This window comes from Rhinopithecus roxellana, chromosome 8, assembly GCF_007565055.1.
Source record: "Rhinopithecus roxellana isolate Shanxi Qingling chromosome 8, ASM756505v1, whole genome shotgun sequence".
Lineage (NCBI taxonomy): Eukaryota > Metazoa > Chordata > Mammalia > Primates > Cercopithecidae > Rhinopithecus > Rhinopithecus roxellana.
The window spans coordinates 11059360-11081939 of record NC_044556.1 but is presented as its reverse complement, the minus strand read 5'-3'; the positions used below and the strand labels follow the sequence as shown (position 1 = coordinate 11081939).

The 22580-nt window shown below is 59.4% G+C and overlaps 2 protein-coding genes across 2 annotated transcripts; one reads left to right on the top strand and one right to left on the bottom strand.

Moving 5' to 3' along the window:
- The first annotated feature begins 2107 nt into the window (after positions 1 to 2107).
- PRSS57 (serine protease 57) lies at positions 2108 to 8269 on the top strand. Its single transcript, XM_010374936.2, is given in 6 exon segments — positions 2108 to 2295; positions 2661 to 2817; positions 4898 to 5042; positions 6364 to 6603; positions 6605 to 6628; positions 7617 to 8269. Coding segments are annotated over 6 exon segments (852 nt in total). The 5' UTR covers positions 2108 to 2216; the 3' UTR covers positions 7824 to 8269.
- Positions 8270 to 11238: 2969 nt separating this feature from the next.
- On the bottom strand, positions 11239 to 19342 carry FSTL3 (follistatin like 3). The gene is made up of 5 exons (XM_030937058.1): positions 19173 to 19342; positions 17731 to 17916; positions 14632 to 14847; positions 13133 to 13360; positions 11239 to 13045 (listed from the first exon to the last, which is right to left on the bottom strand). The coding sequence occupies exons 1-5, from the start codon at positions 19273 to 19275 to the stop codon at positions 12987 to 12989; spliced, it is 792 nt and encodes a 263-aa protein (XP_030792918.1). The 5' UTR covers positions 19276 to 19342; the 3' UTR covers positions 11239 to 12986.
- Between the last annotated feature and the right edge of the window lie 3238 nt (positions 19343 to 22580).

Genomic DNA, 22580 nt, shown 5'->3' with positions numbered 1-22580 from the left:
GGAACACTTTACATTTGGTAAAACACAGGTCTGGAGCGTTCACCGGTGACTTCTTTTTTTTTTTTGAGATGGGCCTCGGGTGATCCACCTTTTTTTTGAGACTCTGTCTCCCAGGCTGGAGTGCAGAAGCACGATCTCTGCTCACTGCCACCTCTACCTCCCAGTTTAAGCGATTCTCCTGCCTCAGCCTCCCAAGTAGCGGGGATTACAGGCACGCACCACCACACCCTGCTAATTTTTGTATTTTTAGTAGAGACGGGGTTTCACCATGTTAGCCAGGATGGTCTCAAACTCCCCACCTCAGGTGATCCGCCCGCCTCGGCCTCCCAAAGTGCTGGGATTACAGGTGTGAGCCACCGCGCCCTGCCCCAGCCGTTCCACTGTTAAGCACTGACAAGCACCACACTGCCAGCCACCACTGTGAATGCCATCACCCAGCTGTGTGAAATGCACTTTACGACCTGAGCTTTGCCACTAACAACACTCCCACTGAAGGGTGAAGACCTGCCAGGCCGGGCGCGGCGGCTCACGCCTGTAATCCCAGCACTTTGGGAGGCTGAGGCGGGTGGATCACCTGAGGTCAGGAGTTCGAGACCAACATGCTGAAACCCTGTCTCTACTAAACACAAAATCAGCCAGGCGTGGTGTCGGGTGCTGGTAATGCCAGCTACTAGGGAGGCTGAGGAAGGAGAATCGCTTGAACCCAGGAGGCAGAGGTTGCGGTGAGCTGAGATCATGCCATTGCACTCCAGCTTGGGCAACAAGAGCGAGACTCCTTCTCCAAAAAAAAAAAAGAAAAAGAAAAAGAGGCCAAGCACGGCGCGGTAGCTCACACCTGTAATCCCAGCACTTTGGCAGGCCAAGGCAGGCGGATCTCGAGGTCAGGAGATCAAGACCTTCCTGGCTAACACGGTGAAACCCCGTCTCTACCAAAAATACAAAAACAAAATTAGCCAGGCATGGTGGCGGGCGCCTGTAGTCCCAGCTACCCGGGAGGCTGAGGAAGGAGAATCACGTGAACCCAGGAGGTGGAGGTTACAGTAAGCTGAGATTGCACCACTGCACTGCAGCCCAGGCAATAGAGCGAGACTCCATCTCAAAAAAAAAAAAAAGAAAGAAAGGTGAAGACCCCCACCTACAGCCATGTCCCACTGGACTCCGGACCCCACAGAATGTCAGGGCTGCAGGCTGGGTTTCCGTCACTGCCACATCCTCACCTTGTAGCATGAGGTCTGGTGTACACTAGGCACTCAATAACTGATGAATAAAGGCAGAAATCTGCCAGGTGCAGTGATGCTCTCCTGTGATCTCAGCACGTTGGAAGGCCGAGGAGGAAGGATCGCCGGAGCCCAGGAATTCGAGACCAGCCTGGGCAACATAGCAAAACCCCATCTCTTAAAAAAAAAATAAAATAATGCCGGGCACGGCGGCTCACGCCTGTAATCCCAGCACTTTGGGAGGCCGAGGCGGGTGGATCACAAGGTCAGGAGATCGAGACCATCCTGGCTAACATGGTGAAACCCCATCTCTACTAAATATACAAAAAATTAGCCGGGCGTGGTGGTGGGCGCCTGTAGTCCCAGCTACTCGGGAGGCTGAGGCAGGAGAATGGCGGGAACCCGGGAGGCGAAGCTTGCAGTGAGCCAAGATCGCGTCACTGCACTCCAGCCTGGGCGACAGAGCGAGACTCTGTCTCAAAAAAAAAATAACAATAATAAAATAAAGGCAGAAATCATCAGAGCTTCCCAGGAGACCGGCCTTCCTCATTGTCCCCACAGTCCTGAGGTGGGCACTGGGGTTGGAGATGGGAAGACTGGGGTTTGGGGGGTGGGGCCCGGAGGGGAACTGCAGGGTCTCCAGTGCCGCTGTGACCTCGGCTCTTCAGAAAGCTCCCCACACATGCTGAGCTGTGTTGAGGCTGGGTAAACTGAGGCACAGAGGGGTCGAGCACCTTGCTGAGGTCACTTGCAGCCCCAGAGCTGTCTCCCCCACCCCCCGTTTCCGGCCCGAGGAGGCAGTGATTATTATCAGCATGATTATTATCAGCCACCACCTGAGACCATCGATTTCCCAGAAACGGCCAGCTGGGCTTCAGGCGTTGCTGGTGGGGCCTCCTGACCACAGGCCACAGTCAGGCTCCCCCTTTCCGGCCGTTGGCTGAGGGTGGGAGCCACGGCCCGAAGACCTCTGCAGGGAGACACCAGCCCGCATCTGCCATGGGGCCTGGGTCGGGGGGCTGGGGACGTCCGCTGCTGACCGTGGCCACTGCCCTGATGCTGCCCATGAGGTCCCCCGGTGAGAAGCCCCCCGGATCCCCACTCAGGCCCCTGCCAAGTCCCCGTAGGGCAGCCACATCCAGGAGCCCCAGTCCCCGGAAACCCTGGGGAGAGCTCCACCTGCTCCATCTGCCAAGCCCCCGTGGCTGCCTCTGCTGGAAATGGGTGCAAATCCGACGGGGGTCTCCGGCCGGCCCGCCCTGGATCTCCCGGTCTCGGGAGCCCCTCCCAGCACAACTGGGGGGCTTGTCTGGGCTCTGTCTCCAGCTCTCTGTGTCTCTCCGTCTCGCATCTCACCCGTCTGTGTCTCGGCCGCTCCTTCTCCCCCTGCCCTGACCCCAGCCCTTCCTCCTGCCTCGTCCCTGACTCGGGCTGTCCCTCCAGCAGGCTCCTGGGGAGCCCAGATCATCGGCGGCCGCGAGGTGACCCCCCACTCCAGGCCCTACATGGCATCCGTGCAGTTCGGGGGCCAGCACCACTGTGGAGGCTTCCTGCTGCAAGCCCGCTGGGTGGTCTCGGCCGCCCACTGCTTCAGCCACAGGTGAGCTCACCTGTCGGGCCCCTTCTCTGCGGACACCGTGTCCCAGCGTGAGGGGGACTCCTGGCTGGCGGGGGAGCTGGGGGCGCGGCAACCCAGGACCGACCCATCCCTTGCCTGCGGGGGCTCCTGCAGGAGGGGGCGTCTCAGCGGGGGTTGGATTTAAGGGGCAACAAAGGGAAAACAGGAGGAGAAGTCAGGGAGGCAGAGGAAGCACAGAAGCGGCACCAGGGGCAACAAGTATATATTCTGTTACTGTAACTGTTACTATGTTCTTTTTTTTTTTTTTTGAGACAGTCTCTGTCCCCCAGGCTGGAGTGCAGTGGCGAAATCTCAGCTCACTGCAGCCTCTGCCTCTCAGGTTCAAGCGATTCTCCTGCCTCAGCCTCCCAAGTAGCTGGGATTACAGGCACCCACCACCACGCCTGGCGAATTTTTGTTATTTTTAGTAGAGACGGGTTTCACTATGTTGGCCAGGCTGGTCTGGAACTCCTGACCTCAAATGATCCACCTGCCTCTGCCTCCCAAAGTGCTGGGATTGCAGGTGGGAGCCACCGTGCCCGGCCTCATTTTAAATATGTTGTTATAATAACTATTAAGATGAATATTGGGGCCAAGGTGGGTGGGCTCCCTCCTGCCAGAGCCCCCACCAGGCAAGGGATGGGTTGGTCCTGGACTGCGGTGTCCCCAGCTCCCCCACCAGCCTGGAGTCCCCCTCACGTTGGGACACGGTGGGTTGTTTGAGGTCAGGAGTTCGAGACCAGCCTGGCCAACATGGTGAAACTCTGTCTCTACCAAAAATACAAAAATTAGTCGGGCGTGGTGGTGAGTGGCTGTAACCCCAGCTACTCAGGAGGCTGAGGCAGGAGAATCACTTGAACCCGGGAGGCAGAGGTTGCAGTGAGCTGAGATGGTGCCACCTCACTCCAGCCTGGGTGGCAGAGCCAGACTCCATCTCAAAGGAAGAAAAAAAGAAAGGAATATTGGGGCTGGGCGCAGACAGTCACATCTGCAATCCCAGGGCTTCAGGAGGCCAAGGCAGGAGGATCACTTGCCTCCAGCAGTTCAAGATCAGCCTGGGCAACAAAATGAAACCCCCTGTCTCTACAAAAAATACAAAAATTAGTCAGGAGTAGTGGTGTGCTTCTGTGGTCCCAGCTACTCAGGAGTTCGAGACCAGCCTGACCAACATGGTGAAACCTTGTCTTTACTAAAAATACAAAAATTAGCCGGGCATGGTGGTGTGTGCCTGTAGACTAGCTGCTTGAAGGGCTGAGGCAAGAGAATCACTGGAACCCAGGAGGCAGAGGTTGCGGTGAGCCAAGATCACACTCCAGCCTGGGGGGACAGAGTGAGACACTGTCTAAAAAAAAAAAAAGAAAAAGAAAAAAAATATTAAGTTGGTGCAAAAGTAATTGTTGTTGTTGTTGTTGTTGTTGTTTTTGAGACGGAGTCTCGCTCTGTGGCCCAGGCTGGAGTGCAGTGGCCGGATCTCAGCTCACTGCAAGTTCCGCCTCCCGGGTTCACGCCATTCTCCTGCCTCAGCCTCCCGAGTAGCTGGGACTACAGGCGCCCGCCACCTCGGCCCGGCTAGTTTTTTGTATTTTTTAGTAGAGACAGGGTTTCATCGTGTAGGCCAGGATGGTCTCGATCTCCTGACATCGTGATCCACCTGCCTCGGCCTCCCCAAGTGCTGGGATTACAGGCGTGAGCCACTGCGCCTGGCAAAGTAATTTTTTTTTGAGACAGAGTTTTGCTCTGTCACCCAGACTGGAGTGCAGTAGGGTGATCTCGGGTTCAAGTGATTCTCCTGCCTCAGCCTCTTGAGTAGCTGGGATTACAGGCACCTGCCACCACGCTGGGCTAATTTTGTATTTTTGGTAGAGACAGGGTTTCACCATGCTGGCCAGGCTGGTCTCGAACTCCTAGCCTCGTGATCCGCCCACCTCGGCCTCCCAAAGTGCTGGGATGACGGGCGTGAGCCACCGCGCCCGGCCTGGGTCTCTGTTTCATAGATGAGTGGACCGAGGCCCAGGACAGGCAGCCCCTCACCCCCGTCTCGCCCACCCCTTCCTCCCCGCAGAGACCTCCGCACCGGCCTGGTGGTGCTGGGCGCCCATGCCCTGCGTACCGCAGAGCCCACCCAGCAAGTGTTTGGCATCAGTGCTGTCACCACGCACCCCGACTTCCACCCTGTGACCCATGTCAACGACATCTGCCTGCTGCGGGTGAGCCCGGGGTGGGGGTGGGGTGGCCCATAGGAGTATCTGACATATGTTTGGTTTTTGAGACAGTCTCACTCTGTCACCCAGGCTGGAGTGCAGTGGCGCCATCTCGGCTCACTGCAAGCTCGACCTCCCTGGGCTCAATCGATTCTCTCACCTCAGCCTCCCGAGTAGCTTCAATTACAGGCGCCCACCACCACGCCTGGCTAATTTTTATATTTTTGGTAGAAATGAGGTTTCACCACTGGATGCAGTGGCTCATGCCTGTAATCCCAGCACTTTGGGAGGCCAAGGTGGGTGAATCACGGGGTCAGGAGATCGAGACTATCCTGGCTAACACGGTGAAACCCCGTCTCTACTAAAAATACAAAAAATTAGCTGGGCGTGGTGGCGGGCCCCTGTAGTCCCAGCTACTCAGGAGGCTGAGGCAGGAGAATGGCGTGAACCCGGGAAGTGGAGCTTGCAGTGAGCCGAGATCGCGCCACTGCACTCCAGCCTGGGTGACAGAGTGAGACTCTGTCTCAAAAAAAAAAAAAGAAAGAAGTCCCTGGGTGGAGTTTTCCAGGTGGGAAGCTGCTCTTGCCACACGTGGTGCATCTATGCAGACCCGCCTGGCCCCCTCCTGCTCGAGGGACGACCCCCTTCCCTGAAGCTTCTACCCAAAGTCCCCAGATTAAATTCTGGAGGCTGAGGCAGGAGAATCGCTTGAACCTGGGAAGCAGAGGCTGCAGTGAGCTGAGATTGCGCCATTGCACTCCAGCCTGGGCGACAGAGCAACACTCAGTCAAAAAAAAAAAAAAAAAAAGGGCCTGGGCGCGGTAGCTCACGCCTGTAATCCCTGCACTTTGGGAGGCCGAGACGGGCGGATCACGAGGTCAGGAGATCGAGACCATCCTGGCTAACACGGTGAAACCCCGTCTCTACTGAAGATACAAAAAAATTAGCCGGACGTGGTGGTGGGCACCTGTAGTCCCAGCTACTCTGGAGGCTGAGGCAGGAGAACGGTGTGAGCTCGGGAGGCGGAGCTTGCAGTGAGCTGAGATCGGGCCACCGCACTCCAGCCTGGGTGACAGAGCGAGACTCCGTCTGAAAAAAAAAAAAAAAGAAAACAAGAAAGACGCTTTGGGCAGCCGATGGTGACCCTGGAGACCCAAGGGGTAGGGGCTTGTGTTGGCAGAAGGAACGGGGCCTCCTGACCCAGCCTCATGGTGGCCACCATTGATTTCGCTTCACAAGGGCAGGACCAGGGGTCCCATGGATAAACTGAGGCAGGAGCGGGGGTGGGGAGGGAGCCTGGTGGCCTGAACTCATGCTCTCCCTGCAGCTGAACGGCTCTGCTGTCCTGGGTCCTGCAGTGGGGCTGCTGAGGCTGCCAGGGAGACGGGCCAGGCCCCCCACAGCCGGGACACGGTGCCGGGTGGCTGGCTGGGGCTTCGTGTCTGACTTTGAGGATCTGCCAGCTGGACTGATGGAGGTCGAGGTCCGAGTGCTGGACCTGGACGTCTGCAACAGCTCCTGGAAGGGCCACCTGAGCCGTACCATGCTCTGCACCCGCAGTGGGGACAGGCCATAGGCGAGGCTTCTGCTCGGTGAGATCCCCTCCCCGCTCCACCCACTTACTGTATGGGGAAACCAAGGCCCAGAGAGACAGTCAGGGCCAGGAAGAGCCTTGGGAACTGAGTCCCATTGATATTGGACCAGATGGAGAAGTTGCGGCCCAGGAAAGGCAGGGAGTTGGCAAGGGTCATGCAGGGCTGTCATGTTCAGTTGTGCACTGCACAAAGAGCCACACACTTGTGTATTTGCACAAGCAGTGTTCAGTAGAGGGTAGTAACAGATTGAGAGGAAGCAGCTCCCACTCCTAAAATCTTGTCGGATAAACGATCCCCTGGTGCTAAGGGAGACACTGGGCTGGAAGGTCTTTTGCAGGCAAGAGAGCGACTTGGTTCAGGACACACGTTCTGGAGCCCGGCAGCCCAAGCCCAGGAGAAACGAAACTGTCCACTTTCCCAATGTGTGACCTTGGAAAAGTCACTTGATTTCTCTGGGCCTCTTTTTCTCCATCTGTAAATCTGCCACCCAAATAGTATCTGGTGTCAGAGTGGATTCCAGATGGCAGTTAGGAGGGTAGGATGAGGGATTTTAGGGTGAGTATTCGGGGAGCCCTCTCCAAGGAGAGCACCTTTGAGCTGAAACTTGAAGGAATCCTTAGAAGATTGGAGGAAACACATGCAAGGCAGAGAGATCCATTACTGGAGGGCGGCCGCATACAGTTGTGCAGGTTGTGCACTGCCCAGAGCACTGCAGACTCGAATGTACATAGGCAGCATCCAGCACAGGGCAGGAACAGGCCTCCAGGCTATGCAAAGGCTGGAGCACCGAGGAGGCTGGCAGGGGGAGGCGGGCAGAGAAGTGGGTGGGGGCCGAGTCTTCAGGGCTTGGATGGCAGAGATGAGTTTACTTTTTCCTTGGAGAGCAGTAGGGAGCCACAGAGGGTTCTGAGGCAGGGAGGGCGGTGGAGAGATGTGCCTGCAGCAGCTCCCAGAGGCCCTGACCTCACTTCTCCTTTTACTCCAGGCCGACTCCGGGGGGCCCCTGGTGTGCAGGAACCGGGCTCAGGGCCTCGTATCCTTCTCTGGCCTCTGGTGCGGCGACCCTAAGACCCCCGATGTGTACACGCAGGTGTCCGCCTTTGTGACCTGGATCTGGGACGTGGTTCGGCGGAGCAGCCCCCAGCCTGGTCCCCTGCCTGGGACCACCAGTCCCCCAGGAGGAGTCGCCTGAGCCACAGCCTTGCAGCATGCAAATGAGGTTGCTGCTGGAGGCCTGGAATGTTCCATGGCTGGGGCAGGGGGTTCTTGGGGCCCCAGACACCGGGAAGCCTGATGTTCAGGGTTGGGGTGGGACGGGCAGCGGCGGGGCACACCCGTTCCATATGCAAAGGGCAGAATCTAACCCAGTAAAATGTTAACTGACTTCCAGCCTCACCGGCGGGCGGTCAGCGGCAGGGTCCACCCGTGTTTGTGTCACGGCTCCTTGTCCGCAGCCCCTTTCCACCTTCCTAAGCCCCTAGCTGTGAACCCCTCTGGGTCCACCCCCACACACGTGCAACCCACACTCCTGCAACCTCCCACCTGGAACGCTGTTCCTCCACCTCCCTCCAGCCGGCTAGCCACAGCACAGATGAGTAGGCTGGGAAACGGAGCTAGGAAGCCCTGAGCTCCCTCTGCAGGGCGCGGGGGCCGCTGGACACCAGTGCTGGCTTGCCCCGGCCACACCACAGAATCCCAAGAGGGTCTGGCCTCCCATCCAGCCTGGCCTTCATCCTCTGAAAAGCACGGAGAATAGCGCCGGGTGCACGGCAAGTCCCAGCTGATGTGACTGTCACAGCTTGTTATTGTGTTATTTTTTATTTTTTAATTTTATTTATTTTCTTCTTATTATTAATTTTTAAATTTTATTTTATTTATTTTATTTAATTAATTTATTTATTTTTTTGAGACGGAGTCTCACTCTGTCGCCCGGGCTGGAGTGCAGTGGCCAGATCTCAGCTCACTGCAAACTCTGCCTCCCGGGTTCACGCCATTCTCCTGCCTCAGCCTCCTGAGTAGCTGGGACTGCAGGTGCCCGCCACCTCGCCCAGCTAGTTTTTTTTTTTTCTTTTTGTATTTTTTAGTAGAGATGGGGTTTCACAGTGTTAGCCAGGATGGTCTCGATCTCCTGACCTTGTGATCCGCCCGTCTCAGCCTCCCAAAGTGCTGGGATTACATACAGGCTTGAGCCACAGCGCCCGGCCTATTTTATTTTATTTTATTATTTATTTTATTTAATTTAATTTTTTTTTTTTTTTTTTGAGACGGAGTCTCGCTCTGTTGCCCAGGCTGGAGTGCAGTGGCCGGATCTCAGCTCACTGCAAGCTCCGCCTCCCGGGTTCACGCCATTCTCCTGTCTCAGCCTCCCGAGTAGCTGGGACTACAGGCTCCGCCACGTCACCCGGCTAGTTTTTTGTATTTTTTAGTAGAGACGGGGTTTCACCATGTTAGCCAGGATGGTCTCGATCTCCTGACCTCGTGATCCGCCCGTCTCGGCCTCCCAAAGTGCTGGGATTACAGGCTTGAGCCACCGCGCCCGGCCTTTGAGCCACCGCGCCCGGCCAATTTAATTTTAATTTAATTTAATTTTATTTTTTTGAGGCGGAGTCTTGCTCTGTCGCCCAGGCTGGAGTGCAGTGGCCGGATCTCAGCTCACTGCAAGCTCCGCCTCCCGGGTTCCCGCCATTCTCCTGCCTCAGCCTCCCAAGTAGCTGGGACTACAGGCGCCCGCCACCTCGCCCGGCTAGTGTTTTTTGTATTTTTAGTAGAGACGGGGTTTCACTGTGTTAGCCAGGATGGTCTCGATCTCCTGACCTTGTGATCCGCCTGTCTCGGCCTCCCAAAGTGCTGGGATTACAGGCTTGAGCCACCGCGCCCGGCCTAAATTTTATTTTTATTTATTTTTTTGAGACGGAGTCTCGCTCTATCGCCCAGGCTGGAGTGCAGGGGCACAATCTGAGCTCACTGCAAGCTCCGCCTCCCGGGTTCACACGATTCTCCTGCCTCAGGCTCCCGAGGCTGGGACCATGGCGCCCGCCACCATGCCCGGCTAATTTTTTTTGTATTTTTTAGGAGAGACGGGGTTCCACTGTGTTAGCCAGGATGGTCTCCATCTCCTGACCTCGTGATCCACCCACCTCGGCCTGCCAAAGTGCTGAAATTACAGGCAGGAGCCACCGCGCCCGGCCTTTTTATTATTATTATTATTATTATTATTATTTTGAAACAGAGTCTCCTTCTGTCACCCAGGCTGGAGTGCAGTGGTGCGATCTCGGCTCACTGCAACCTCCTCCTCCTGGTTTCAAGCGATTCTCCCGCCTCACCCTCCCATGTAGCTGGGATTACAAGCGTGTGACACCACAGCTGGCTAATTTTTTTTTCTTTTTTTTCAAGATAAGAGTCTTGCTCTGTCACCCAGGCTGGAGTGCAGTGGCACGATCTTGGCTCACTGCAACCTCTGCCTCCCAAGGTTCAAGCAATTCTCCTGTCTCAGTCTCCTGAGTAGCTGGGATTACTACACCTGGCTAATTTTTGTATTTTTAGTAGAGACAGGGTTTCACCATGTTGGCCACGCTGGTCTCAAACTCCTGACTTCGTGATTCGCCTGCCTCGGACTCCCAAACTGCTGGGATTACAGGTGTGAGCCACTACTGCTGGCTGATTATGCTATTATTATTATTTTAGAAACAGAGTGTCACTCTGTCACCCAGGCTGGAGTGCAGTGGTGCCATCATAGCTCACTGCAGCCTTGACAACCAGCTTCCTGAGTAGCTGGGACTACAGGGGCACTTGACCTTTTTTTTTTTTTTTTTTTTGAGATGGAGTCTCGCTCTGTCGCCCAGGCTGGAGTGCAGTGGCCGGATCTCAGCTCACTACAAGCTCCGCCTCCCGGGTTCACGCCATTCTCCTGCCTCAGCCTCCCAAGTAGCTGGGACTACAGGCGCCCGCCACCTCGCCCGGCTAGTTTTTTGTATTTTCAGTAGAGACAGGGTTTCACCGGGTTAGCCAGGATGGTCTCGATCTCTTGACCTCGTGATCCACCCGTCTCGGCCTCCCAAAGTGCTGGGATTACAGGCTTGAGCCACCGCGCCCGGCCTTTTTTTTTTTCTTTAATGTAGATACGGGGGTCTCACTATGTTGCCCAGGCTGGTCTGAAACTCCTGGCCTCAAGTGATCTGCCCACCTTGGCCTCTCAAAGCACTGGGATTACAGGGGTGAGCTACCCCGCCCCGGCCCTAATCCTGTTATTATTATTACTGCTATTGTTCACCCAAGTCCTTCAAGGCTGGGCCTCCATTTCTGGGCCCAGCTGGCGTCTTAGGGCTGCCCTAAGCCATCTTGTCTGTCCTGTGTGCCCGCCCAAAAGGCCTCTCCCTCCCCTCCCACACTGCCTCAGCCCCTTCTGGGCTTGGCCACTGCCTGGAGAGGCACTGAGGCCCAGAGGTGGCCAGAGGCTGCCCAAGGACTAAGGCTAGGTCTTTCTTCTGGTGCCTCCAGAGCCCCCACGCAGCACCCCAGGCCCCAGGCCCCAGGCTGCCAATCTCACAGCTGAGGGGGTGGCCTGAAGCCCTGAGATAGGAGACAAACTGAGGCCTGGACACCCCAAAATGGCTTCTTTGAGTCTTTATTTCTTTGGTGAGGCAGGGCCCCAGGGTGGGGAGGGCTGCCTGGTTGAGGCTCCCGTAGACCCACCAGCCGAGGGGCACTTTTCTGGGCACCACAGGTAAGGCACTGCCTGAGGGCTGGAGGAGGCTGGAGGAGGATGCCCAAGCTCCCGGCACTCCTCACCCCAGACCGGGGAAGCTGGATTTCCTCTACGTTGTCCCCTCCCCATAGCTGGTCTGAGGCTCTGGTTTACACGCAGGCACAGGTAGGCAATTCTGAGCGACAACCCAGATGGAGGGGAGGAAAACTGGCCCAAGACCAGCACCTGGCTGGTGTCGCCAGCTCCGGCTGTGCTGGTGGGTGAGGCAGGTCTGGCATGTAGCCGGGGCGGGCTATATGTAGGGGGGACCGAGGAGCCCTGGGTGTGAATTCTACTGTGGAGGCAGCAGGCACCTAGTGGTGCCACTGGGACACCCAGCTCCAGGACTCCAGATGCCACACATGTGAGTCTTGGCGTCTACACCCCCCTCGGGGCCAGTGGGTGGGCGGGGGTCCGTGGTCCCTGCCGGAGTCCCCCCAACATGGACTGGGCTCCGCTGGACACAGTGCCCTGCTCTGAGCTGCCGCTGGCTGCTCCATGTCTGAGACCATGTGATGGCGCCTCATGAACTGACGTGGACGGCAGCAGGGGAGGCGCTGGGCCGTTCTGTGGCTGAGCACTGCCCGTGTCAGGAGGACAGGCCGTGCCCTTTCCCATGGGTCACACTGGGCATTTCTCAATGGCCTTCGCAGGACGGGAAGGGGCATACAGAGGCAGTGGGGAAGCTGGAGTTCTTGGGCTGGCAGGGAACAGTGGCAGCCTTCTTGGCCTTCATGAAGGGCCTGGCTTGCTGGACTGAAGTCAGTGTTCTGAGGTCCCCACACGCACTCAGACTAGACCCTCCGTGCACACCCAGGCTAGACCCTCCGTGCATTCACCCAGGCTAGACCCTCCGTACACACCCAGGCTAGACCCTCCGTGCACACCCAGGCTAGACCCTCCGTGCACACCCAGGCTAGACCCTCCGTACTCACCCAGGCTAGACCCTCCGTGCACACCCAGGCTAGACCCTCCGTACTCACCCAGGCTAGACCCTCCGTACTCACCCAGGCTAGACCCTCCGTACACACCCAGGCTAGACCCTCTGTATTCACCCAGGCTAGACCCTCCGTGCACACCCAGGCTAGACCCTCCGTGCACACCCAGGCTAGACCCTCTGTATTCACCCAGGCTAGACCCTCCGTACACACCCAGGCTAGACCTCCTCTGCTCCTCCTGGCCTGAGCCCAAGGCCCCTGTTCTAGGACGCTTGGGGCTGAGAAAAGCAGTCATGCCTCTTCAGGAATTACCAACAGGGAATGCCCAGCCGTCTTAATGGTAGCAATAATTAACAGGTTTATCCCCAAAGGAGCAGAAGTGTGGCGTCCTCCCCAGCAATAGGTCTTAGGGTAGGGGCTGGGGCTTCTTAGAGAAGGGCCCTAAATCAGGCGCTCAGTGTCCGGAATGCAGCCTATCCCACCCACCAGCCAGCCCCCAGGCCTCCCTTCCTCAGTCCTTCCAGGATATCGTTAGGGGGGTTCTGGGATCCCCAAGTGGTCCGAATCCAGGCCCTAGGGAATGTCCGTGGGATATAAATTAGACTCTGCTGTGGCAATAAATAACGGGGTGGGGGGCGGCCTCGGGCACCAGGCCCAGGCCTGTCCTGCAGGCTCACACGAAGTTCTCTTCCTCTTCCTCCGACTCACCATCTGGCGGCTCCTCAGGGGTGCCTGCAAGGGTGGATAAGAGCATTGAGAGCAGGACAGTGGGTTCTCCGGCCCCCAGGACAGGCCTGTGTCCTCGCCCTGCGTTTGCACCTGCGCAGCTGCCCGCGTGGCGCACACCGATGGAGCGGCCCAGGAAGCAGGTGGCCTGGCGCAGGTGGCACAAGGAGATGTAGGTGATGTTGTTGTTGCCGCAAAGCTCCTGGCCGGGGCTGGAGGGCACAGGGCAGGGTGCCGCCCGACACACCACGCAGTGGGCGCTGCCCGTCTGGTCCACGACGCACGACTGTGGCTGCGGGCACACCACGCGCTCACAGGACCCTGCAGGCCGGGTGCCAGGGACAGTTCAGAAGACATCTCGCTGAGAACCCCGCAGGGCTCTTGGCCCCAAGATCTGCCCTTAACCCCCAAGTTGAGAAAACCCTCTGGTAGGACACAAGCCCCGGCACCTCCCCGTGAGCCCCCCTCTTCATCCCACCCGTTGAGCTCCACCCACAAGCTCTGCCCCTCCAATTGTACCAGGAGCCACACCCCTTCCAGGAGCCCCGCCCCTTATGTTACCCACAAGTTCCACCCCCTAAAGCTCCAACAAGCCCTGCCCCCGATTGTACCCAGGAGTCACTCCCCTTCCAGAAGCCCCACCCCCTTACCACCACAAAGCCCCGCCCACAATCAGGCTCCACCCAGAAACCCTGCTCCTCCCACGAGCCTCGCCCCTTGTTACCCTGAAGTCCAACCCCCCATAGAACTCACAAGCCCTGCCCCTTCGATTCTACCCAGGAGTCTCTCCCCTTCCAGAAGCCCCACCTCTTGCTTTAGCCATAAGCCCCACCCTCTTACCACCCACAAAGCCCCGCCCCTCCACGAGCTCCGCCAACACCTCAGGCTCCACCCACAATCCTTGCCCCTCCCATTGTACCCAGGAGCCACACCTCCTCGTAAGCCCCCAACCCTTGTTACCCAAAGCCCTGCCCCTCCGCGACTGCGGGGCCGCCCACCCCAAGCACCACCCACAAATCCCCGCCCATCTCCACCCAGAAACCACGCCCCAGTCAAGAGCCCCGCCCCTTCCATGACCCAAAGTTTCACCCCCTGGTTCCATCATGCCCCTCTGGTTACACCCACAAGCCCCTCGCTGAGTCACACTCCCGCTCTGACCATGCCACGTACGTCTCGCCCAATGTGAGCCCCAGAGGCCCACTACTTTCCAAGTCCCAACCCTACAAAAGACCCCACCCCGTAATACCCCCTCGGAAGTGTAAACGCGCCCTTAATTAGGCCCCACCGCGACCCACGTGACATATACTGGGCTGGAGGCCCCGCCCCTACGCACTGCGGCAGCGGCCCCGCCCCTCCAGCAGGCCCCGCCCCCGGAGGCCGGGCCGTCACGCAGGCCTCGTCCTCACGCATTGCAGCAGCAGCCCCGTAACGTGACGCTCAGGTCCGGGTGGCCCCGCCCCAGGCCCCGCCCCCACGTACTGCGGCAGCAGCCTCTATACATGACGCGCAGGTCTGGTAGGTCCCTGCCCCGCCCCAGGAACGCCCCGCCCCTCCACGGACCCCGCCCCTCCACAGACCCCGCCCCCACGTACTGCGGCAGCGGCCCTGGTACATGACGCGCAGGTCCGGGTGGCCGCGGCAGCGCACGGCTCGCAGCTCGCACTCGTCGCGGTAGGTGGCGCCGTCTGAGCCGCAGACCTGCAGCCGCGCCGGGAGCCCAGAGCAGTTGGGCGCGCACTCGCAGCGCGGGCGGCCCCCCAGCATGCGGCACTCCTTGCCCGGGCCGCACTCCACGCCGTCGCACGAATCTGCGGACACAGGACACGCGCGTGGGGCCGGGCACGGGAGGTTCCCGGGCGTGGGGCCGCGCGAAGGCCTCGGGGCCCCTCCCTGCGCCCCCTCTGCAGGGCGGAGGCGAGGGCGCCGTCCCAGGTCAGGGTCAGTCGGAGTCGGGGCGTTCGGGTTCCCAAGGGCAGGGCTCTGGGTCGGGGCGCGGGACCGGTGGGGCTGGGGGCGGGGACTGGGCTCGGTGCGCGCAGGCCGCGGGGTCTCTGCCCGGAATCGGGGTCCGGCGGAGCTACGCAGCCTCGGGCCGCTCCTCCTTGTAGCTGGCTGACGTCTGCCCCCGATGCACGCGCTTCTCTGGGAAGGCCGAAGGGGCCCCAGCTGCGTCAGCCTGGGGTGTTCCGCCTTTGCCAGGCGCGAGTCTGGGGCTGCCAGAATCTTTCCCCAGGAGGCGTCGGGGAGGGCGGGGCGCTGGACGCCCCTCCTGGCCTGGGGAGCGATTCCAGGGGAGGGGGCCGCCCACAGCCCTAGGCCTCTGAACCAGGAGTTGCCACGCAGCCCCACTGCTCAGGCAGGGATACTGAGGTCCTGCTAGGGAAACTCTCTCTGGGGTCCACGCCCCCGCTTTTTTTTTTTTTTTTTTTTTTTTGAGACGGAGTCTTGCTCTGTCACCCAGGCTGGAGTGCAGTGGCCGGATCTCAGCTCACTGCAAGCTCCGCCTCCCGGGTTTACGCCATTCTCCTGCCTCAGCCTCCCGAGTAGCTGGGACTACAGGCGCCCACCACCTCGCCCGGCTAGTTTTTTGTATTTTTTTTTAGTAGAGACGAGGTTTCACCGGGTTAGCCAGGATGGTCTCAATCTCCTGACCTCGTGATCCGCCCGTCTCGGCCTCCCAAAGTGCTGGGATTACAGGCTTGAGCCACCGCGCCCGGCCGTCGTCCCCCGCTTTTAATGTGATGTTCATCGCCACCTAGGCTCATTGCATGCTCCCAAGTCATCATTTTACAGATGGGGAAACTGAGGCCGGGTCGCAGCTATGAGTGCAGGGGGCCCAAGCACCTCAGCTTGAAAGCTGCAGCCATGACCCAGATGACCGATCCCCTTTCTGTTGTCTGTGGGTCTGGTGGGGCTTCTGAACACAGCTGTGGTTTATGTGTCAGCCTCAGTTTCTCTGTGTGTAAAGTGGGGCTGGGCTGACGGGGGACCCCACTTACAAGGCAGTCAGGCACTCCTTAGAGGATGGCCAGCGCCCCCCACGCAGCCCTGCAGGGCATGTGGGCCGCACCTGGGCAGCCCCCGCACAGCAGCTCACAGGCACATCTGGAAATGCTTGGCCAGGATGGCTTTCATGCAAGCGAGAACGGAAGGGGGCCTGATATCCCATCCCCAGGGCCAGATGAAGTTGGGGGTGGGGGGTCCTGGGCCGTCTCATGCCCAGGCCAGGCACTTTTTGAAGTCTGTCCTTCTCCCAGAAGCCAGAGGGGGGTCTGGAGGGAGCCAGGGGTATGTGGCAGTGAGTTCAGGACCACCCAGTCAGGCTGATCTGGGATTAATCACATCTCAGAGGCTAAGAGAGTTCCTCGGCCTGGACTTCGGGTTGCACCCCTCAGCTCCAGCCTCCCCCTGGCTCCTCTGACTGACCCCACCCACCAGGACCTAATCTCAAGCGATGTTCTCTCCTGATCCCCTCTCCCATACCGGTTCCATCTGGCAGACTCCTAGACATCCCCCAACACCCCAGCTGTAATGCCCACCTCCTTCAAGTTGTGCCCCAACAGGCCAGGCATGGTAGCTCATGCCTGTAATCCCAGCACTTTGGGAGGCCAAGGCTGGCAGATCACTTGAGGTCAGGAGTTTGAGACCAGCCTGGCCAATGTGATGAAACCCATCTCTACCAAAAATATAAAAATTAGCCAGGCGTGGTGGTGCACACCTATAGTCCCAGCCACTGGGGAGGCTGAGGAAAGAGAATCGCTTGAACCCAGGAGGCTGAGGCCGAGGTTGCAGTAAGCCAAGATCGCACCACTGCACTCCAGCCTGGGTGACAGAGCAAGGCTCCGTCTTAAAAAAAAAAATCGTTCTCCAGTGTGGAGAGTATATCTTAACTCATCCATTCTTTCTGTGCCACCCAAGAGCCCCTCGTTTGATGAGGGAGGCATTGTCTCCGAAGAGGGTCCCGAGTGGCCGGGCGCGGTGGCTCACGCCTGTAATCCAGCACTTTGGGAGGCCGAGGCAGGCGGATCACCTGAGGTCGGGAGTTCGAGACCAGCCTGACCAACATGGAGAAACCTCGTCTCTACTAAAAATACAAAAAATTAGCCTGGTGTGGTGGCGCACGCCTATAATCCCAGCTACTAGGGAGGCTGAGGCAGGAGAATCGCTTGAACCTGGGGGGTGGAGGTTGCAGTGAGCCGAGATCGTGCCATTTCACTCCAGCCTAGGCAACAAGAATGAAACTCCATCTCAAAAAAAAAAAACAGGGTCCCAAGGCAAATGCTTGTTAAACATGCAGCTGTAACCCTACCACAGACCCTGGAGTCTGCAGTGAAGGTCCCTGGTGTAGACATTTGGGGTCACAGACCAGAATGGCAAACCCACTTTCCCAGGAGCTAGGTATAAGCCAGACATTTATCGACCAGGTGGGAAGAGCCACCCAGGCAGACAGCTCAGCCCCAGCAAAGGCTGGAGCCACGTGGGGAGTCCTCAGAGCCCCTTCCTGCGTCCTAAGCTGCAAGAGGCTGAAGCCTGGGAACTGGGAAGTACCCCCAGTCCCTCTCTGAGGCCAGGATCCCCCCTGCAACCCCTGTGACAGGCTCAGTCCCGCATGTTTGGCCCTCGACCACCATGACTGTTTTTGGCTGGTCCCGAGCTGAGATGCCTGCCCTGCTTCTAGCCTGGGGTCTCACCTTTGCAGGGAAGGCAGTGGACAAGGCCCAAGAAGCCAAGGAGGTTGATCTTGTTCCCCGGGTGAGTGAGGTTGGACCAGGCGGTGTCAATGTTGCCGGAGGCACAGCACTCGGCCCGGGTGACGTTAGTCCGGAGCACCAGGCTGCAGGTGGCCTCCTGGCCCTGCTGGAGCCAACAAACACCACCTGCGGGCCACGGGACGGGGTGCTCTCCTGGGCCACTCCTGACACCCAGCTTCTGGCCCACCCACAGATGCATGCAGGTGGTGCTCAGTAGTTACGCACGGGATGATCTACCCCAACCCAGGAAGAGGGGCAGAAAACCATATGGGTGTCCCCACCCTGGCTCCGCGTCCCGGGAGCTGCCTCCTCCCCTCTAGCTCTGTGCCGCCTCTACACCCTCACCACCAACCCTCACCCATCCCAGGAGGTCCCCCCTCGTTCCCTCCGAGCCCCCAGGCCGGGGGTGGCACCCCGCCCAACCCGTCAAACACCACCCAACGCCAGGCACTGGGCAGGTCAGGGTCAGCAGGGCCCTGGAACCGCTTCTCCTGCCTCTGCCCTCTGTCTAGACAGCACCCGAGGGCGAGGGCACGTGGAGCCCCGCGCCTGGCAGCCCCCCCACCGCCTGGCCCGCCTCTTACTCACTCCAACTTGGGAACATTCCCCTTGCATGAGCTCACTGTCTCCCCAGGGACGTGGCCTTCGGGGAGGGGGCTCTGCTCTCCCTTTGGCGCGGGGCTGGGGTGGGGTGGGGCTGCAGGGATGGGGGGTGGGGAGCCAGAGAGCCCCCAGTTTCTTCCCCCGTCCCTGGGGGCAGGACCGGCCACAGTCCCCTTCCCAGAGCACTCGCTGGTTCACAGACACTGCCAGGGACCAGCTTGGGGAGCGCAGCACCTTGGCACCCATCATAGGGGAAACTGAGGCCAGGAGTGGGGCCGTCTCCTGCCTAGCGCCTCCCGGCAAGTCCCAGGTGTGAGTCTCCATGCCTGGTCTACCCAGGACCCGGGGAAGCTCTCAGCCCCAGCTGGAGGGCCTGGCTCCAGACACCCAGCGCTGCCTCTCAGGGCACCAGGACCGACCCAGACGGTCGCGGCTAGAACCCTGGCTTTGCCGCCTACAGTCTGTGTGACGCTGAGCCTCAGTTTCCCCATCTGGAAGACGGAGATGAAGAGAGCTCCGGCAGTAGAGGGATGGCACGGGTTCTGGGAGGGGAGAGGTAGACACTAAGCGCTCAATAAATGTCAGCGGTCATTGTGATTAGGAACCTCTGCTCTGCTGACCTCCTGGTGACCCCCCTTCAGACCCTCCCGGCTCCAGCTTGCGCTGGACACCGCCCTCGCCCCCACCGCCGCCGCGCCCCCCGACGTCTCCCCGGCCGCATTCCGGGCAGCCCCACGTGGGTGGCCCGCCCCGCCCGCCCCTCTGGCCTCTCCACTCACCGGGCGCGGGGTCCCCCGAGCCCATGGAGCCCACGAAGCCCACGGCCCAAGCCAGGGCCCCCCAGGGCAGAGGCCAGAATGGCCCTGGCGTCCCGGGACGCATGGCGAACGCAGAGACGGCAGCGGCACCGACTTCCCAGCGCGCGGCCGGCGCTCCCTATAAAGGTCCCGCGGGCCGCGGGCGGGGCGGGGCACGGGGCGGGGCGTGGCGCGGGAGTGGCGGGGGCGAGGCCGTGTCCCGCGCGGGGTGGGCAGGCGCCGGGCCCGGCCGCTGCGGGGGGCAGCTGGGGGCGCGCGCCCGGGTCCCCTCCCGGAGCCAGAGAATGCATCTGGGGAGATGTGGCTGGAACCAGGGCGGAACTGGGACAGGGGTGTGGGTTCGAGGTGGTGGCAGCCTTTTGGGTGGATCGAGGCGCCGTCTCCAGGAGTCAAAGTGGGTTTGGGGCTCTTCAGTTGCAGGGGTGGTGGTGAGCTAGCGGGGACCCACGAGGAGCACGTCTGTGGATCCCTGCACCCCGTTTCTGTGATTTGCATGTGGTCACTTTCATAGTCTGAGCCCCCCAACCCGGCCTCCTTGGTCCCGACCCGCCCCACACACCCAAAACCTCCACTGGATGTGGTTCCCTCCTCACAGCGCTGGCCGCCCACCCGTCCACCTGGCCGCTGGAGCTGGCCTGTGGGTGGGGAGAGGTTGGGTGTGGGACAGAACGGGGTGCGGCCGGGACAGACCGAGACACAGCTCCTTCCAGCATCGTGGACAACAGCAGGCCTCGCCCAGCCAAGGCCCCCAGGGAGGCCACTGTCTGCGTGCGTGTGTGTACGTGTGTGTGCGTGAGTGTGTGCATGCCAGGCCTTTGTCCTGGGCCCCTGGGCAACTCTGCCCCCCACAGCCCTCTAAGCCTTTGGGAACGTTCCCCCAGGTCACATCAACAAGAATGTTTACCAGGTTTTTTTTCCTCTCCCTCCGAGATTCAGCGAACACTGTTTCCAGCAGAGGCGTTTCCCACAATTTATGACAGCGACATCTGCGTGGGCCTGGAGGCGCTGTGCCCGGGGGGCTTTGCTGCAGCCAGACACAATTCCTACTTGGGAGCTGATGCTGTGGTGGAGGCCTCCGGATTTGTCAGGGCGCCTGTGGCGAGCTCAAGGGTTCTGCGGAGCCCCTCTGTTCCTGCTTCTAAGGAACCATCAGTGAACATCTCCTGTTGGCCGGAGGGGCCCTGCAGGGTGCTGGGGTGCCATGGTGACCAAGGCAGACCCCATCGCACCCTCACCGAGCTCCTGGTTTGGAGGGGCCATAGACAGCAAAATGCAGAGACAAATTAATCTGTAACTTCAAAGAGTGGTAAATGCTTTCAGGAAAATAAAGAAGGTTGAGGAGGTAGAGAGCAGTTGGGTGTCTCCTGGGGATGCCTGTGTCTGGCCACTCAATGTTCCGGCATTGCCCGTCCCCCAGGTGTGGAAACGGAGGCGTCCAGCAGCCCCACAGCACAGCCCCTTCTCTGGCATACGTGAGACCTGCGCCCACGGAAGACACCTGTACCCTCTCCTCCACCTCAGCTGCCCAGCCTGACTGTGTCCCCTAGCAGCCAGTGGCCAGGGGCCGAGTTCCTGCCCTAGTGGCCCTGAGGGGGACACCCTGCCGTCTTGACCTGGCCTTGGCCTCTGGCATTCCCCTGGGAATCTCCCCGGGTTGGGGAGCGGGGCAGGGACAGGACCCTGTGTTCTCACTGAGGGTGTGCGGGGGCTGGACAGTGTGACCTTGGCCAAGACCTGACCCCGCTGTGGCTCAGTCACTACGGCCTGGGCTGTGCGAATCAAAGGGTCATTGTCTGGCTGGCGTGGGTTCCGGCCCTCTCCGGGGAAACCGAGGCCAGCTGCCAGTGGCCTCCTGCTCCCGGCTCTGTCTTCCTCCTTAACCCAAAGGCTCTGTGCAGGGTGACCTCAGACAGGTCACTGGCCTTTTCTGGGGCACCGCCTCCTCCTGAGACCCCAGTGACGACCTCCCCTCTCCCGGCTCTGCCCCCTCCCCACCCTATCCAGGCCCGAGGCTCATCCTAGGACTTCCGCCCGCAGCCTGGCCCCTGTGGCCCACTTCCTACCCCAGCTGCCACAACACTTCTCCCTGACTCAGACACCCACCGTGGCTGCCGTGGCCTCTGCTCACTCCCCCAAGCTTCTGTCTCGTCAAGGTAAATCCTGACAGGTAAACAGTAACAATCCAGTGTTGTTCTGTGGTAGAGGATGCCCAGATAGCAGAGGTGCCCCAGGCCTGACGCAGGCCTGGGGGAGACTGAGGAAGGCTTCCCAGAGGAAAGGGATGTTGAGGTTGAGACGAACGTTGGTTGGAACGGCAGGGGTGTGCGCTGAAAACAGACGCTTGTGCTGTGAGTGAGTGGAAGTGCGGTTGGGGGTGGTCAGCAGAACGGCGGCCCCAGAGACCACGGGGCCCTCATCCCTGGAACCTGTGGGTGTCCCACCCTCCTTGGCCAAAGGGGTTCTGCAGGCGGGACTGAGTTGAGGACTTTCACACAGGGGCCCATCCTGGGTTATACAGATGGCCCACGGTCCTCGAAGTGTCCATAGGAGAGGAGATGCCTGGCCGGGCGCGGTAGAATCCCAGCACATTAGGAGGCTGAGATGGGCAGATCACTTGAGGTCAGGAGTTCGAGACTAGAGTAGCCAACATGGTAAAACTCTGTCTCTACTAAAAATACAAAAAAAAAAAAAAAAAAAAAGTGGGCATGGCGGCGTGTGCCTGTAATCCCAGCTACTTGGGAGGCTGAAGCAGGGGAATCGCTTGAACCTGGGAGTCGGAGGTTGCAGTGAGCTGAGATCGTGCCACTGCACCCCAGCCTGGGCAACACAGCGAGACTCCATCTCAAAAAAAAATAAACAAAAAGAAAGAAAAGGAGACGCCTGCCCTCTATGGTTAGAGATGGGATAAGAGAAGGACTTGGCTGCCATTGCGGGATTCGGAGATGGAGGAAGGGGACTGGAGCCAGGGAATGTGGGCGGCCTTTAGGAGCCTGGAAAGGCGCAGAACAGATTCTCCTTGGAGCTGCCAGAAGGAACGCAGCTCTGCCAGCACCTCGATCTTCCCCCAGCGAAACCCGTGTGGAGCTTCTTTTTTATTTTTATTTTTTGAGATGTAGTCTCATTCTGTTGCCCAGGCTGGAGTGCAATGGCACAATCTTGGCTCACTGCAACCCCCGCCCCCCGGGTTCAAGCCATCCTTCTGCCTCAGCTTCCCGAGTAGCTGAGATTAAATAGGCACCCGCTACCACAATTGGCTAATTTTTGTATTCTTAGTAGAGACAGGGTTTCACTGTGTTGGCCAGGCTGGTCTTGAACTCCTGACCTCAGGTAATCCACCTGCCTTGGTCTCCCAAAGTGCTGGGACTACAG